The sequence below is a fragment of the Notamacropus eugenii genome, chromosome 4 (genome assembly GCF_028372415.1).
Source record: "Notamacropus eugenii isolate mMacEug1 chromosome 4, mMacEug1.pri_v2, whole genome shotgun sequence".
NCBI lineage: Eukaryota > Metazoa > Chordata > Mammalia > Diprotodontia > Macropodidae > Notamacropus > Notamacropus eugenii.
The window spans coordinates 69,397,927-69,413,646 of record NC_092875.1 but is presented as its reverse complement, the minus strand read 5'-3'; the positions used below and the strand labels follow the sequence as shown (position 1 = coordinate 69,413,646).

Below are 15,720 nucleotides of genomic sequence, written 5' to 3'. Positions count from 1 at the left end.
TGAGACCTCATCCTGCACTTTGCAGAGTGGGGCTGCTGAAGCCTGAAAGAGGTCCTGATCAGGGTCACAAGTGAGTCAGTGGCAGAATGAGAGCTAGACCTCGGTTCTCCAGGGTTTCAGACCTGGGCTTTTCAATGAAGACCCACCAACCTTCTTATTCCATTGTTGGGGAAATGGAATCTTGGCTCAGTGGCTTTCTATGACCTTAGAAGAGTCTCTTCTGTTCTCTGGCCTTAGTTTCCTCATTTATAAAACAGACTAGGTGATATCTGTGCTACTTTCATAGGTCCAGATCCTCCAAGCCTGGAAGGGGAGAGGGGTTGAGACTCGTTCAAGATCATAGAAGGGGAGGCTACTATGGGACCTTGGGCAAGTTCCTTCTCTCTTGGCCTCATTTTTTAATTGTTTATAAATGGGTGGGAATCATCAGTTTAGGAGGTGGTATAGTAGTGTTACATAGTGGAAAGAGCTCTGGATTTGGGATATGAGGCATCAAGTCTGAATCCTGATTCTGCATCTTCCAGTATCGGACTTCACTCCAATTCTCTACACCTCAGTTTCTTTCTTGTGAAATTCAAGGATCAGACTGGATGGTTTCTAAACTTCCTGAATGCCGGCATCAATTATCTATATGTCTGTGATTCACACAGGCTGGTTCAGGGACGTGGGGTGGGGCAAGTGGCCAGGGAAGGGTGAAAGGTCTGAGCTGTCCCCTCCCCCCTTCTTGGGGGAGGCTCTTTAAATAGCAAAGAGGTGAAGGCATGGGTGATACCTTGGCAGTAGCTTTGGTGACACCCATAAGTAGCCCAACCGGCAGAGTGGGATGGCAGGAGATCATCTCAGCAGCACTTTGTTTTGGTACCCAAGGCTCAGACAGTCTGGTACCAGACCCAGAGATGGAAATGAGGGTGAGTTCAGATGGAATGGGAGGCAAAGCCCAGGGCTAAAAGCATGAGGCTCTGCTCTGGTGTATTCCTGCTCCTCTCTGGGTCTCAGTTTCCCCATCTGTAAAATAGGGTGAGTGGTCTTTTGGATTTTCCATGTTTTCCAGGGTAAAGAAATAGGGGGAAGGGGAGGGAGTGGGGGAAGGATATGACATGTCTAGTTGGAGAAGACTACTATGTGATGAGCCAGGATATCTAAGTCCAGGAAGGTTGGAGTCTTGCCCATATATTCTTGGAGGAAACACTGGTCACTAGTTTAAGTCTCCTATTGTCCCCTTCCCCAGAAGGGCAGGTCAGTAGAGGGCTTCATTTTCAAAATCATGGAACCTCTCTTTTCCTCTCCCTGTCCCTCACTTAAATTCAACTCAATTAAATCCAACTTTGCATCACCTCCTGATGTCAAAGTCCTGTTCGAGAACGAAAGACAAACAGTGTCGGTGAGTAAAAGTCGGAGCTGACCCACTGAGGACCCAAATGAAACTGGCCAATTGGGCAACACAGCTCCCCCCTCCCTCCCTCCTATCCTTCCTTCCCTCTGTCTCTCTTTTTCCCCTCTGTTCACACAGGGTACCATATTGTTACCTGCAAGTTCTCTGAAACTTTTTTTTCTTTAAGGATCTTGCCTTAAAGCTAAATCACTCAAACTCTTATTGATTGTCCAACAATCAGGCCCTGATTCGCTCAGAGCAAATGTAAATAACGATTGTTTCTGTTTTAGCCTGAAACACAGACGGTCTTGTCCTGGCAGATGGATTTTTTTCTTCACTAGGTAAAAGAGGCTATTCTCTGCCTCATTTCTAACCTAGCTCATAGATGGGACAACAGGTCCCCGCCCACCTGGCCCAGAGTGAATGTAACTACTAAATAGTAACTGTATCTCTTTTACCCAGGAACCCAAAGGGTCTTCCCCTCCCTGTTTGATTTTTTTTTTTTTATTAAAGGGGCCATCCCTTGAGTAACTACTTAAAGAAGCCCATTCATTGAATGGGTGTATCTCACTCAAAGTGAGAATCTGATAAGACCTTAGCCTAAAAGGCCAAGGTCTCCCACTGCATCCTGGGTCATCTCCAGTCATCCTGATGTATATCTGGTCACTGGATCCAGATGAATCTGGAGGAGAAGTGAGGCTGGTGACCTGCACAGCCCTCCCTCCCTCCCTCCAATCAAAGTCAAGTGCAAGGGATGGCATGGTCCTCTTCCATGAAACCCAATTCGCTTGCACGTCATGGACCTCTGAGAATGCAGGACAAACAACAATCCCCGTCCTCACCAAAAAGCTCCTGGGTTACTGCAGCTCACTCATCCTGCATTTAGTAAGCACCTTCTCTGTACCAGGAATTGTGCTCAGTCCTAGCTCTATAGAGGTGAAATACTGCCCTTTTAAGGAAATTTCAGTCGAATAAACATGAACGCAGGCCAAGCGGAACACAGGACACAGACGGGGGGGGGGGGGCAGAGGGACCCCCTAGAAAGACTGGAGGACTAGGAGAACCTTCTGCGCTTGCAATTATGTAGCATTTATGTAAACTTCAAGCACCTTACTCATTTGGGCTTCAGAACAATCTCGTGAGGAAAGAGAGTGTTTGAGGAAGGGGAGACCATTGGGACCCCTCCACTCCCCGCCCCGGAAGTAGGAAGAACTAGCAAGACGCCACAGGCCTGCAAGCTGTCTCCGCTCCACAACTCTCCTAGTGGAAGACGGAGAAGCAGAACAGCCAATCAGAAGTCATATTCTCGGCAACCTCCGCCCCGCCTCGTCTTCCGCATGGCTTCATGGGATTTGTAGTGTAAGCACTGCCCCCCCCGGTGCGCCTGAGGCCGCATTTCCTCGTGGAAGGGAGACCACGACTTCCAGCAGCCAGCGCGGAGTTCACGCGCCTGCGCGTTGGAGGGCGGTCCGGTCCGGGGCTCGCGGCGGGGAGGGCGGTGTGGCTGAACCTCGTGCTGCCCTGGGGCCCCCAGGGCCGCTGGCATGTCGGTGCTTCGGCTGAGGGCTTCGCTGTTGAGCCGGGGGGCGGCAGGGCTTGGCCGAGCCCTCCGGCCCGAGGGCAGCTCCTGCCCTGGTTCCGAGAAAGGTAAACGGGAGCCCCTCGAATTCCTGTCGGGACTCTGGGTCCGTGACCTCTGACCCTTAGGAAGAGCCTTTAGGGTCCCCCCCCACCTCGGCGCCCGTTTGACCCCTTACTTACCCCCGACCCTGCGGGTCAGGTATCTGGTCATCCCACGTTTTCGCCCCCAAGGTTTAAGAATTCCAAATTCGGGGAGCCTTGACCTTTGACTTTGAACCCACACGCAGTCTCTGACTTTTACCCCCACTCTCTAACACCCGCCCCCACTGTTATTCCCTCCCCAATATCCTGCACCTCAGGGAAGCCTGTGACCGTTGACGCCATGGCTGCAAGGAAAGAGTGGACAGGAAGACCTGGGTTCAAATCCCGCCCCGGACACTCACTAGACATAAGGTTCTGGGGGCAAGTCACGTCCGATTGCCTCAGTTTCCCCAGCTGTAAAATAGAGATGCCCTGCCTCCAAGAGTTGCTTGGGGAATCAGATGAGATGGTGTAAGCGCTTGGCACAGTGCCTGGTGCATAGTAGGCACTCAGTGAAAACAGAAGCAAGCATGTGAAAACTTCCTGGGTGCCCAGGGCTTTGCAAACACTATCTCTTGTGATCCCCCCAGCAGCCTCAGGAGGTGACCTCAGGGTCCTGGCTCATTTGTCCCCTAAGGTCCCCCCACCCCCTCCATCCACTTGTCAGTCTGGGGAACCAGGGACCAGGTTGTAGAACCCCAGGTATGGAGCCTTGGAGGCAGAGTGAGGAGAAGTGATCTCTCCAAGATCACCAGAGCAGGTGCTTGGACCGGACCCTATCTGCTGTATGGTGATGCCAGGGCCCACTAGGTGCCTGCTGTACGCAAGGCAGTGTGCCGAGCACTTTACAGCTGTTAAGGGGCTCAGAGACAGAAGAGGATTCGGTCCTGGAGCCATTCCTGCCCCCTTCTAGGGCTGGAGTTCACATAGTCTTTTCTCCTACAGGGGCCTCCTGGACTTGGGGCAGAAGGTACTCAGTCAATGCTCCAGAACAGGATAGGAGGAGGGATGCAGGGCAGATGGAACTATTGGAAGGTAAGTTTGGGACCTTGGGGTGTTGGGAGAGGCTCCTGAAGGAAAACAGTTTTCTTGGAAACATGTCACCATTCATTGATTGTTAGTCTCAAAGCGCAGATATGGGAGCCATAAAGCTTCCCCGTTACCATTAGGATAAAGGTGCAGGGCAGCTATGTGGTACAGTGGATAGAGCACCAGTGCAGGAGTCAGGAGGACCTGAGTTCAGATCTTGCCTCAGACACTTGACACTCACTAGCTGTGTGACCTTGGGCAAGTCACTTAACCCCAACTGCCTCCTCCTGGGTCATCTCTAGTCATCTTGATGAATATCTGGTCGCTGGATTCAGGTGGCTCTGGAGGAGAAGTGAGGCTGGTGACCTGCACAGTCCTCCCTCACTCAAAACAAAATCAAGTGCAAGTCATGTCATTTCTCTGATGGCGTGGTCTTCTTTGGCAACGAAGGATGAACACACACTGGCAGGATAAGGTGCAGACTGCACAGTCTGGCCTCTGCCTTGTTTCTAAACTTAGTGCACGTTATTCCCCTCACACATGCCTAATGTTTGCCAGATCCCCTAGGCAGCTTTCCCTGGGTTCTGTGGGTTTTCTCCCATGTCTGAAGTGTTTTTCCTCCTCACTCTTACCTTGGATAGGCTTCCTTCTTGGCACAGATGGATCTCCCCCTCCTCCACAAGGCCTTTTTTCCCTTCCTTTGATTGGGTTGGTTCCACCGAATCCTCCTTCCCTGTGTATTTATTTTGAACATGTGTGCGTTTGTCCTTTGTTGCTGAAGAAGACCACGCCGTCAGAGAAATGATGACATGACTTGCACTTGACTTTGTTTTGAGTGAGGAAAGGCTGTGCAGGTCACCAGTCTCACTTCCCCTCCAGAGCCATCTGAATCTAGTGAACAGATATTCACCAGGATGACTGGAGATGACCCAGGATGAGGCAGTTGGGGTTAAGTGACTTGCTCAAGGTCACACAGCTAGTGAGCGTCAAGTGTCTGAGGTGAGATTTGAACTCAGGTCTTCCTGACTCTTGCACTAGTGCTCTATCCACTGCACCACCCAGCTGCCCCTAAATTAGGTATTGAAGGAAGAAAGGTGAGACTCAAAGTTTCCTTTCAAGCAGGTTTCAACTTAATCAAGGGAAAACCCACACACGAAGAACTATGGAGGAAAGTGAGAAAAGCAGGAAAGAGGGAAGAGTTCTGGTTAAGAAGCTGGAGTAGAAAGGGAGAGGTCATTTTAGAGGTTTCTGGAGAAAATGCCTCCTATAACTATGGAGATCACAGGATTATAGCCCCAGAGCTAGAGGCCATCTCATCTGTCCCCCTACTTTTACAGCTGATGATACTGAGCAGACACTGTTTCCTGGCTCCAGGCCTTGTTCTTAGGGAAGGTTGGGAAGAGAGGGCTTAGTTCAGCAGGGCAGTCCATTTGCCCCTAGAGACAAGCTCAAAACAGATTTCTTTGGTATTGATCTGAGTAGTTTTCATATCACTTAGGAAGGGTGCTAGTCTGCTTTACTGTCAGTCTTTTGAAGTCATGATTGGTCATTGCATTAGTTGGAGTTTCAAGTCTTTGAGTGTGGTTTTCCTTTTTATTATCACGGTCATCACTTAAATTTTTCCTGGTTCTGCTTGCTTTGCTCTGCATAAGTTCATGCAAGCCTTCCCAAGTTTCTCAGAGTGTATTATGCTCATTTCTTATAGCACAGTAACATTCATAGGACACAACTTGTCAGTCATTCCTCAGTCTCTGGGTACACAGTTTCATTCCAGCTATTTACTACTACAAAAACTGCTGCTATGAATATTTTTGTACATATAGGACATTTACCTGTCTTTGATTTTCTTAGAGTATATGCCTGTTACTAATATCACTTGTTCAAAGGGTATATATGGTCTAATGACTTTTTTTAGTATAATTCCAAAAGTGTTTTCTAGAATAATCAGATCAATTTAAAACCAATTTATGGTTCCATCAATGGTATATTATCAAGCCTCTCTTTCCATAGCCACACCAATATTTACTATTTTAGTCTTTTGTTAATCTGATGAATGTGAAGTGAAACATCCAATATCCAGTAAACATTTATTTTTTTATGTCTCCTTTTAAAGTTTCCAGCATTCACTTTTATAAGATATTGAGTTCTAAGTTTCCTATCCTCTTTCCCCTTACCTCTCCCTAAAACAGTATGCAATCTGATATAGGCTATACATATACAAGCATATTTCCACATTAGTGACGTTATGAAAGAAGCATCAGAACAAAATGAAAAACCACAAGGAACAAAAAAAAAAGAAAATAGTCTTCTTTGGTCTGTATTTGGACTCTACAGTTCTTTCTCTGGATGTGGATATTATTTCCATCATGAGCCTTTTGGAATTGTCTTAGATCATTACGTTGCTGAGAAGAGCTAAATCTATCAAAGTTGGTCGTCACACAATGTTGCTGCTCCAGTAAACATTTATTAAGCAGTTACCATGTGCAGGGCACCATACTAAGTACCATGTACGATTTATAAAAAGTCACAGTTTTAATTTGCATTTCTCTTTCTTGTGAATGACTTGGAGCATTTTTTCATGTGGTAGTTGACAGCTTATATTACTCCTTTTGAGAACTGCCTATTCATATCCTTTGACTAGTTAACTTCTGAGAATGGCTCATGTTTTTATAGATTTATACCAGTTCCAAGTGCATCTTGCATATCAAGACCTTTAATACACAGTCAATCCTCAACTTTTTTGGAAGGTAATGTTCCTAGAAAATAGCATGAAAGATCAAACCATGGGCATTGGGGGGTTGGGTATCCATGACCACCCAGAACTGTAATCTTTCCCTAAAGATTGCTGAAGATCCAGTTTTCTACATACAGTTCTTTATAACAAAACGTTAATTCTGATAATGTGCACTTTTCCTAACGTGGCAACCATGAAATAACTCATAAAATACAGGGAGAGGAGATGCAACACCAGACTGGTTGGAAGGGGCAGGGACAGCAGTGTCAGAAGAACCCCAAAGTAAAAAAGTCACAGGGGCAGCCATTTGTCTTCTCCCTTTTGGCTCTGTGGTTGAACTGTTCCAGGATGAAAAGCATGCACCAGGACAGATGCTGGCATGAGAGGATGCTTCATGCTTCTCATTTTTTTCTACTGCTCATAGCCATGGATGTGCTTCTGTGAGATAAAGTGTGAACTGGTGTGTAGAGGCTGTGATTGTTTCTTGTGCATTTTAGCTTTAAAAAAGGGCTTGACTGATAGGTCATTCTTCTAGGGTAGGCCAGTAGAGCCTTCCAGGCTGAAAAGCTTTCCCGAATTGATGGGCTGTATGTCTGTTGTTCAAGAACCTGCCCCTCTAAGTTCAGAGAGGTATTGGCTAGACCCAAAAGACATACTCAAAGATTTTTTCCAAGCGACTATGTATATCAGTGGAGAGAAAACCTACAATGAGAAAATCATGCCTTCTTGGAGTATTGAACTACCTTATCTCCCCTGTACAGCACAGTTCAACAAGCATACATTAAACACTTTCCATGTGCCAGGCCCTGGCCTAAGCCTGTCTTCGAGAAGTTTACATTTTCTCAGGGCATATAGCATGACAGTAAGAAGAGGAAATACAAGCTAATTTGAGAGGGAAGGAAGGAGCACCAACAGGCTCTATGGAGAAGGGAGCCCCGGAACTGAGCCTTGAAGGAAGCTAATAATCCTAAGAGGTGGGACTGAGGAGATGGGGCATGTAGAAGGGATGGAGGGGAAAGATGACAAGTTGGATTTAAGGAACAACAAGTAGGCTAATTTGACCTTTTCATGGAGTACATGAAGGGAAAATGTCAAATATATTTGGAAAGGCAGGGATGGCTCCCGATTGTCAAGGGCCTTTGATGCAAAAGCAAGAATTTTTTTCACTGGTAATAGAAGCTGATGGGGATTTTGTAAGAGGGGAGAGTGACATGGTCAGTCCTGTGCTTTTGGAAAACTATTGTGACCCAAGATAAAAGATAGTTTGGAAAGGAGAAAAGGTGGAAAGAGGAAGCACAATTAGGAGACCATTGTACTTGTGCAGGGCAGAGCTGATGGGGTAGTTATGGTGTAAGTGAAAAGAATGGGACTGACAGGTAATATGAACATAGACCTAACAAGACCAAGGGACTGATTGGAGGTGAATGGGAAGGGGTAGGACAGAAGAGGACTAGTTGAAGATGACTCCTTCCTAGGCTACGAACCTGAGTCGCTGGAAAGATGGCCGTGCCCTCAGCGGAGGATGGAAGGATATGAGGGAAAGATTATGAGTTCTATTCTGGACACATTGAAAGATGTGAAGATATAAGTTCCCAGACGGCCATTAGCCATTGGTGGTGGTTTTGTTGTTTGACCTTTGTTTCTTGAAGAGGACCATGATATCAGGGAGGTGATGCCATACCTTGCACGTGAATTGGATTTAAGTGAGTCAGGGCTGTGCAAAGTCATCAGCCTCACTTTCTCCTCCAGAGCCATCTGGGTCCAGTGGCCAGATATCATCAGTATGACTGGAAATGGCCCCCAGTCAGGAGAGAAACTAAGACTGGGTATATAGGTCTGACTGTCATCTGTATTGATTACATCACTGAATTCATGGGAGCTCATGAGATCACAGAGAGAAAATATGGCTTAAGACAAGAGCTTTGGCGGTACTTGTGGTTAGGAGGCAAGAGATGGGCAATAATTCAGCAAAGAAAATGGAGAAGAAATGGTCAGACAGGAAGGAGAACCAGGAGAGAGCAAGGGAGGAGTGAAGAATGACCAGGAAGGGGGAATGTGAGCGGGATCACGAGCTGCAGAGAGGTCGGAGAGGTTGACACACTAATTATATCAGGTGTCTTTTCTGTATTCTCCCTGACGTGTCTCTAAGCATGGAGAGAGTCACTAGCTGGTTCTTGAAAGGAATCCGATAAGAGTAGGATGCGAAGAGGTGAATGACTTTGTACCCATTTCATATTGCCTCCGGGACCCAACTGGTTTTGGCTTCAGTTTGGGGTAGGAATAGAGGGCTGGGCCTGAACCCCAGGAGGTTCAGTCCAGCTCAAGTGCTGCCTAAGTCACTAGGCTGTTAGGTCCATCTAGGACAGAATTGAACCTGGGGAGCAACTTAAAGGTGCTTTGGGCTTTGGGTGCCTACTTGTGATTGTGTCTTCTCTTCTCTCCCTGACTCAGTGCTAGAAGCCCGAGTGAGACAACTCCAGACCGAGTATGTATCCGAAGTGACGGTAAATCGAGTGGAAGTGGCCCCACTGAGGACAGGCGATCAGAAGGAACTGCAGGCCCTTGGACTGGTGAAGGACAGAGCCAAGGGAGATGCGAACAGTGTACCCTCCAAAGTGGGGAAGGCTTCAGGCCGGTGGGTGGAGAAGCTTACTCAGGAAAAGAGTGTTTTACATAAGAGACAGCAGAAACTAGAAGTCAAACTCAAGAACCAGACCTTTTGTGAATCCCTGGTGAAGAAGAGAGAGAGAGCATTTCTTCCCAGAAAATTGAAAGAAAACAAAGAGATGCCCAGTATTAGGAAAGAGAAAGCTGTAGTACGTCAGGAGACTTCACATTGCAGTATGAGACAAGAGTCTTTGGAAGATAAGAAAAGAGTCTTGAAAGTTGTACAGAAAAATAAAACTTGTGTTGATAACTCCGACCCCTCCACGCTGATGCCAGAAGTGGTTAGACATTCCAGGAAACAGCTTCTCATTCTGAGCTGTCTGGAGTGCTTGCTCTCTCAGAACCATGTGACACGAGCCAATCATATTCTTCTCTCATACTTCCATCGCCCTGGTGGCCAGAAGGTGCTGACTCTGCCCATGTACAACTGCCTCTTGAAAGCTTGGGCCAAGCAGGTAAAACTGCTTCCCTGGGAGACTGGCAGTGGGTAGTCTTTCCCTTTTCCTTTGCTCAGGTTGCCACTGGTGTCTTTTAAATCCTGCCCTAGAATCTGGCCTGCATGTTTGAATAGCTTGGGCATCCTCCTGGGGTCAGTGGATAGTGTATTCCCTGAGGACAGGGCAGCCCTCTGGCATCACTTTGTCCTCAAAGCTATGCTGAGGTCTCCCCTTGCTGCCTTCCCTCTCTATGTTACCAAATGTCCTTAGCATGCTTTTATTGGGTATATTTTTAGAATGCTTCCATGTCGTTCCCTAAAAGTAATAGTAGTTTCTTAACGCATATCTAACAGTCTTTCCTTTCCAAAGTCCTTCTTTTTTCCTTCTCATTTAAGACTTATAACAACCCTATGAGGTAGATATCCCCATTTCACAAATGAGGAAATGAAAGGTTAGAAAAATTAATCAGCCCTTGCCCAGCACTGCACCAGAAGGTTCCTAGGCCCTTACCCAGTGCAGGTAGAAGCTGTTCCTGCCTGTGTAGTCCACTCCCCTCTGTTCAGCCCATTTTTCCCAAAGTGGCATCCTTTTGCTCCTACCTCCATTGTGCCCATGTCCACATCCTTTATGGAAACCAATAAAGTTAGGGATGAGTGGCAGCTTTGTCATTAGTGTGGATTGGGTTCTCTAACTGAAGGCATGTTGCCTTCTCTCTTTTTGGCAGGAGAGTGAGGCAGGTAGTGTTTAGGGGAGAGGAGTCATTAAGACAAGCGTGAACCCAAATTTGGTTAAAGAGGGAGGCAGAGTACAGAGATCACTTGATTGAGGGTCAGTGGACAATGTTGGGGGGATTGTTGGAAAGGGATGGTTTCACTGAGGGCTTGGGTAAGTCTCCTGTGACCAAGAGCTCAGAACTTTTGTCTATTTCCCCTTCTCTCAGGGCTCCTTGCATCAAATAAGCATCTTGTTTTCCATGATGAACAAGTCAAGGCTGACTCCTGACCTGGTTTCCTATGCTTCGGTTCTGGAGTGTATGGGTCGAGTAAACGCAGACATCGAAATCATCAAGAGGTAAAGCTGCCCCTGGGCCTAGTGAGGGTTCCCTCTCTGGTCATACATGTCTTTTATCGCCCTGAGAATCAGTGTCATGTGTATAGGGCACCCCTGTGCCATCCTGCTCTGCACTCCATCTGTGCACACCTGGAGGCAGTCACCTAGGCCAGTCCCTTCTCTTTAGAGATGAGAAAAATGAGAATCAGCAGTCATGTGACTCACCCCAGATCACCCAAATAGAAAAGCCAAGATTTGAGCCCAAGGCCAATCGTTCTCCTCAGAAGGACCTTGGAGTTAGACTGAAATAGTACTTTTCCAGTTCTCCAGAGGTCTCAGCTTTGCACAACTCCTATCCCAGACTTTAACTGGCTGTTTTTTTCAGGTCCTGGTCTTAGTTCTGATCTGACCTGACTAGCAGCTTACTCATTGAGCACACAAATTGGGCCTGGGTGGTGGCTCGCTTGGCCCCCTCACCCACTCTGAGCATTTCTTTAGTCCTGGCAGGCTCATGTCTACAGTCCACAAGTCCTGCAGGTAATCTGAGTCTTTCTTCCCTGATCATTTACTGTCTGGTGCCCTGTCCCTCCTTGAAGGGCTCTTAATATTCTCCTCAAAGATTGATGTCAGGGGCTAGATTTGCCACATGGGGCCTCTTTTTCCAGCTTCATTGTCTTCTGGTCCTGTTCTTTTACACCTTGTGGGACCTGGGACCCCTGGGTACAGAGAGTTTTGAGGGAGGATGGAAGGGAAAGGGCTTTGCTGAGAACTGTTTAGGCTTGCCCTAATTGTGGAGGAAGTAAGAAGAGCTGACGGGAGGGACAGTGGTTCCCAGAAGCCGGAGGTGGCAGGGAAGATACCCAGTGGTGGACGCTTTGCTCAACACCAGACAATAGGGTCAAACTCTTGCTGTTCAGGAGCACATCCAAGGTAGAGCAGGTGGTAGGAAGTCTTCAGGGTGACTTGAGTCCTCACCTGTTTGCCCTCATTCTTTCTGCCAGTGGAAGCCTTTGCCAGATTCTCTCCCTACCCTGTCCTGACCCCATCCTCTCTGGGAAGCAATAGTTCTTCCCCCCTCCCCTATCCCAGCACTTGACATTTTTGCAAAGTGCTATTGGAGCTTTATAATATTCTTGTGAGGTAGGTACTGCATTTTACAGGGGAGGACACTAACACATAGAAAAGTTAAATAACTTGATGATCATTTAGCTAATTGTCACAGGAGAGCCTAGTGTTCCTAATTTGTAGTCTAGTACTCTGTCCTTCAGGCCACACTGGAAAGTGTCTTTTTTTCTTTAATTACTGTTTCCTTTAAAAAAAATAAATTTTTGGTTTCAAATTCTTCCCCTCCTCCATCTATTTCCTTAGCAAATAGTGCTCTTCCTCCTAAGATATTCTGAAAGTACTTGGATATCTTGACTTCCCTCCTTATTCTTGACTTCTCTGTCTGTGAGTAGATGCAGCTGGCTGAATGGGGCCCCAGGTAGCTGGGTAACTCAACTCCTCCTCTCCTGTCTGCCTCCCTCTCCCCTTCTCCTCTTCAAAGGAAGGAAAATTTGGGTGGCCAAAAGAGGCCCAGTTGACTTGGGTTTTACTGGCTCCTTCCTTCCCCTCCCCTCCCCTCCCCTCCCCTCCCCTCCCCTCCCCTCCCCTCCCTTGTCCTTTCCCAAAACATTAAACCTACTACACTCTGAAACTGCGACTCCAGTGGGCCCCTGCCTAAGGGCTCCTCTGGACCCTCCTAGCTTTACAGTGATTATCAATAGTAACTTTGCTGTTTCCCACTCAGCCTGATGTCTTTCTTTTTCTTGACCTCATTAAAGGAGCCATGCCCTGGCTACTTTTTCAACAGGCCTATTCAATGAATGGATGTTGCCTCACCCTAAGTGAGTGCCTGCAAAGTCCTTGGCCTAAAGGGCCCAAGGTCTCCCAGTGTATCCTGGGTCATCTCCAGTCATCCTGAGGAATATCTGACAACTGGATTCAGATGGCTCTGGAGGAGAAGTGAGGCTGGTGACCTGCACAGCCTCCCTTACTCAAAACAAAGTCAAGTGCAAGTCATGTCATCATTTCTATGGTCTTTCTGCATGGTCTTTGGCAACGAAGGACGAACACAATACTACTCTATCTAGGAATCTTTATGTTGTGAGTTCCTTGTGGGACAGACAAGGACTGGGCTGTTTTTGGCGTTTTATTTGCAGTGTAAAGCATAGTGCCTCTGGCACATAGTAGGAGTTTTCATTGCTATTTGCTGAATTAAATTGTCCTAAGGAGATATTAAATTTATAAAGGAGGGAACCACTGACCCAGTCTTATCATTTGTCTGCCTTTCCACACAGCTGTCTGAATCAGATGGCAACAGATGGCCTGCACCTGGAAAACCTTTTCCACCAGGTGGCGCTCCACACACAGGAGAGAATGATGGTGCTGTACGCCATCCGGAAGGCAGAGCCCGGATTCTCACCACCCCCAGCCGCCTCTAACAAGATCCCTGTATCTCCTCTGCTTAGAGACTTCTATTCCAAGGTGACATTAGGCATCCTTTTGAGTTACTTCAGTCAGGACCGTGAAGGCACTTAGCTCATTCTACAGCGAATCTGTTTTGAATGGGGCTTGTCTCTTTGGGAGCAACTAAAGGGCCTTGGCCTCGGCTTGGAGTTGAAGATCTGGGCTTGAGTCCTGTTTGTTCCATTTACTGGCACTATCATTGTGAGCAAGCCTGTTTCCTCCCCCTTAAATCAAGGGGTTGGGCCAAGTTATCTCTGTGGTCCTTTTAGACTGTTAGAGCTTGTGAATACAGAGTAGAAGCTGTTTGGTGGTCACTTCAGGGTCGTGCTGATCAACACCACAGAGACTTAGAGAGGGTTAGGATAAAGAGCACGGACAACCGAGCTGTGAAAGGTTGTCATAAGAGAAATCTGGCCTGTCTGAGGGACATCCTGAAGCTTTTGAGGGCACTGTTAGGAAAGACAATTCTGCTTCTTAGTGTTTGTTGTCATAGGAAGGCTCTTTCCTGAGGAAGAGACTCTGGGACTACTGCCCAGTGACCCTATGCCACACAAAGCCATGTCTGGCTGGGATTGGCTGCCTTCTTGTCTCCTCTGAGCCTCTCCCCCCATTGCTGTGGATAGTCAGGAGTTAACTTCCATGATGTGTAATTGATGTTACTGTTTTGGATTTGTAGGAACAGCCTGTGTCTTATCCGAAGCTGCCGCTGTCTCTGCTTGAGCTGCAGAAACGCTTCCAGCAACAGCTAAAGTTGGAGTCAGCGATGACAATCACTATTGACTCAGTGGAAAAGAAACCACTAACGAGCCAGAGTCATCACGCAGTGAGTCCTCTGTTCTCCTCCTGCCATCTCTGAACTCAGCTATCTGTCTTGTCCCCCATCCTCCCACCCTGTGCCCTGCACTTGATCTAGGGGTTGCAGGTGCTGTTGAGCTCCAGGGAAGCCTTCTGCTCTTCTGGGAGCTTCACACACACTTGTCAGTTGGCTGCTCTTTTCTTTTTCCTCCAGAGGTGGGTCTAGTTTCTTGAATTTTCTCCAGGTTGGTTAAAAGGAATGGTCTGAGTGTATTGGAGCCACTTGCTTGGCTAATGATATAGAGACGAAAGGGTTGGTGGCCCAGAGGCAAGAGGGGAAAGTACATACATCTCTGACTCGAGAGAAAAAAGAAAGAAAGGATCTAGGAGATATCAGGAAAACCTTTCAAGATACCGTCCCATTCACAGGATGCATGTCCCAGTGGTGCTGCAGTTCACAGCTCATCCAGGGGGAGGAGAGGCCTGGCTGGAGCAAAAGAGAAAAAGAAGAGAAGGCAGGGTCAGTGTGAACTAGATGGAAACTCTTCTCCTTAGGGCTGGCATTACTATCCTCTTACCCTCCCAGTTCAGCTGGGTATCTTTTTCAGTTTCTGCCATCACCTCATGCCTAGATTGCTGCAGTAGCCTCCCAGTTGGATGCCAGAATGTCAGAATCTAATCCATTATATTAGCATGACTCCCCCTAATGCATATCTAACAAACAAAAGGTTGTCCAGCCTCTAATTCAAGGTTCCTAGAATGGGAAACCCACAGCCTCCCAGAGCAGCCCATTCTCTTTGGGGAGAATTTTCAGTGTTAGGAAGTTTTTGCTTACATTGAATTGAAATCTATTTCTCTGCAGCTTCTACCTTTTGCTCACAATTCTTCCCTTTGTATCTAAGCAGCAAAGTTTGCCATCATGACCCTTAAAATATTTTAAGGTAGCTATGCGTCTTTCTTCAAGTCTTCCCTTCATCTAGCTACATAACTTTAGTTTCTTCAGTCGTTTGTGAAGGTGTAGTTTCCAGGCCACTCACCATCCTGGCCACCCTTCTTTGGATGTGCTACCATTTATCAGAACGTTTTCTAAAATGAGCTACCCAGAATTGAGCACAGTTAAGCAGCGCACAGTGTGTTATGACTTATCACCCAATTCTAGGTGCTAAGCTTCATGGTAGAGGAGGCCCATTGGTGACTCACTGTGTGTGTGGCTACTGCTGTTCAGTCGTTTTCTGTCATGTCCTACTCTTTGTAACCCTTTTGGGGTTTCTTGGCAGAGATACTGGAGTGGTTGCATTTCCTTCTCTAGCCCATTTAATTTTTTTGGGGTTTGTTTTGGGGATTTTTGGTTGTTTTGGAAAAATTATGTAATAAATACTATGCATTGTTTTCAAAGCTACCCAGTTTTTCTGTGCTTTCTTCTAACTTTTCTTTGGTTCTCTGCCGTGGACTTTTTATTTTTTTCC

General features: G+C 47.0%; 1 protein-coding gene across 1 annotated transcript in view; it reads left to right on the top strand.

The window, feature by feature from the left end:
- The first annotated feature begins 2,763 nt into the window (after positions 1-2,763).
- Positions 2,764-15,720, top strand: part of POLRMT (RNA polymerase mitochondrial) — a 34,107-nt gene continuing 21,150 nt past the window's right edge. Inside the window, exons 1-6 of the mRNA XM_072601726.1 lie at positions 2,764-3,019; positions 3,980-4,069; positions 9,249-9,919; positions 10,842-10,972; positions 13,291-13,477; positions 14,136-14,282. Of these exons, the coding sequence (XP_072457827.1) occupies positions 2,917-3,019; positions 3,980-4,069; positions 9,249-9,919; positions 10,842-10,972; positions 13,291-13,477; positions 14,136-14,282 (1,329 nt within the window). The 5' untranslated portion in view covers positions 2,764-2,916. The remainder of the gene's footprint in view (positions 3,020-3,979; positions 4,070-9,248; positions 9,920-10,841; positions 10,973-13,290; positions 13,478-14,135; positions 14,283-15,720) is intronic.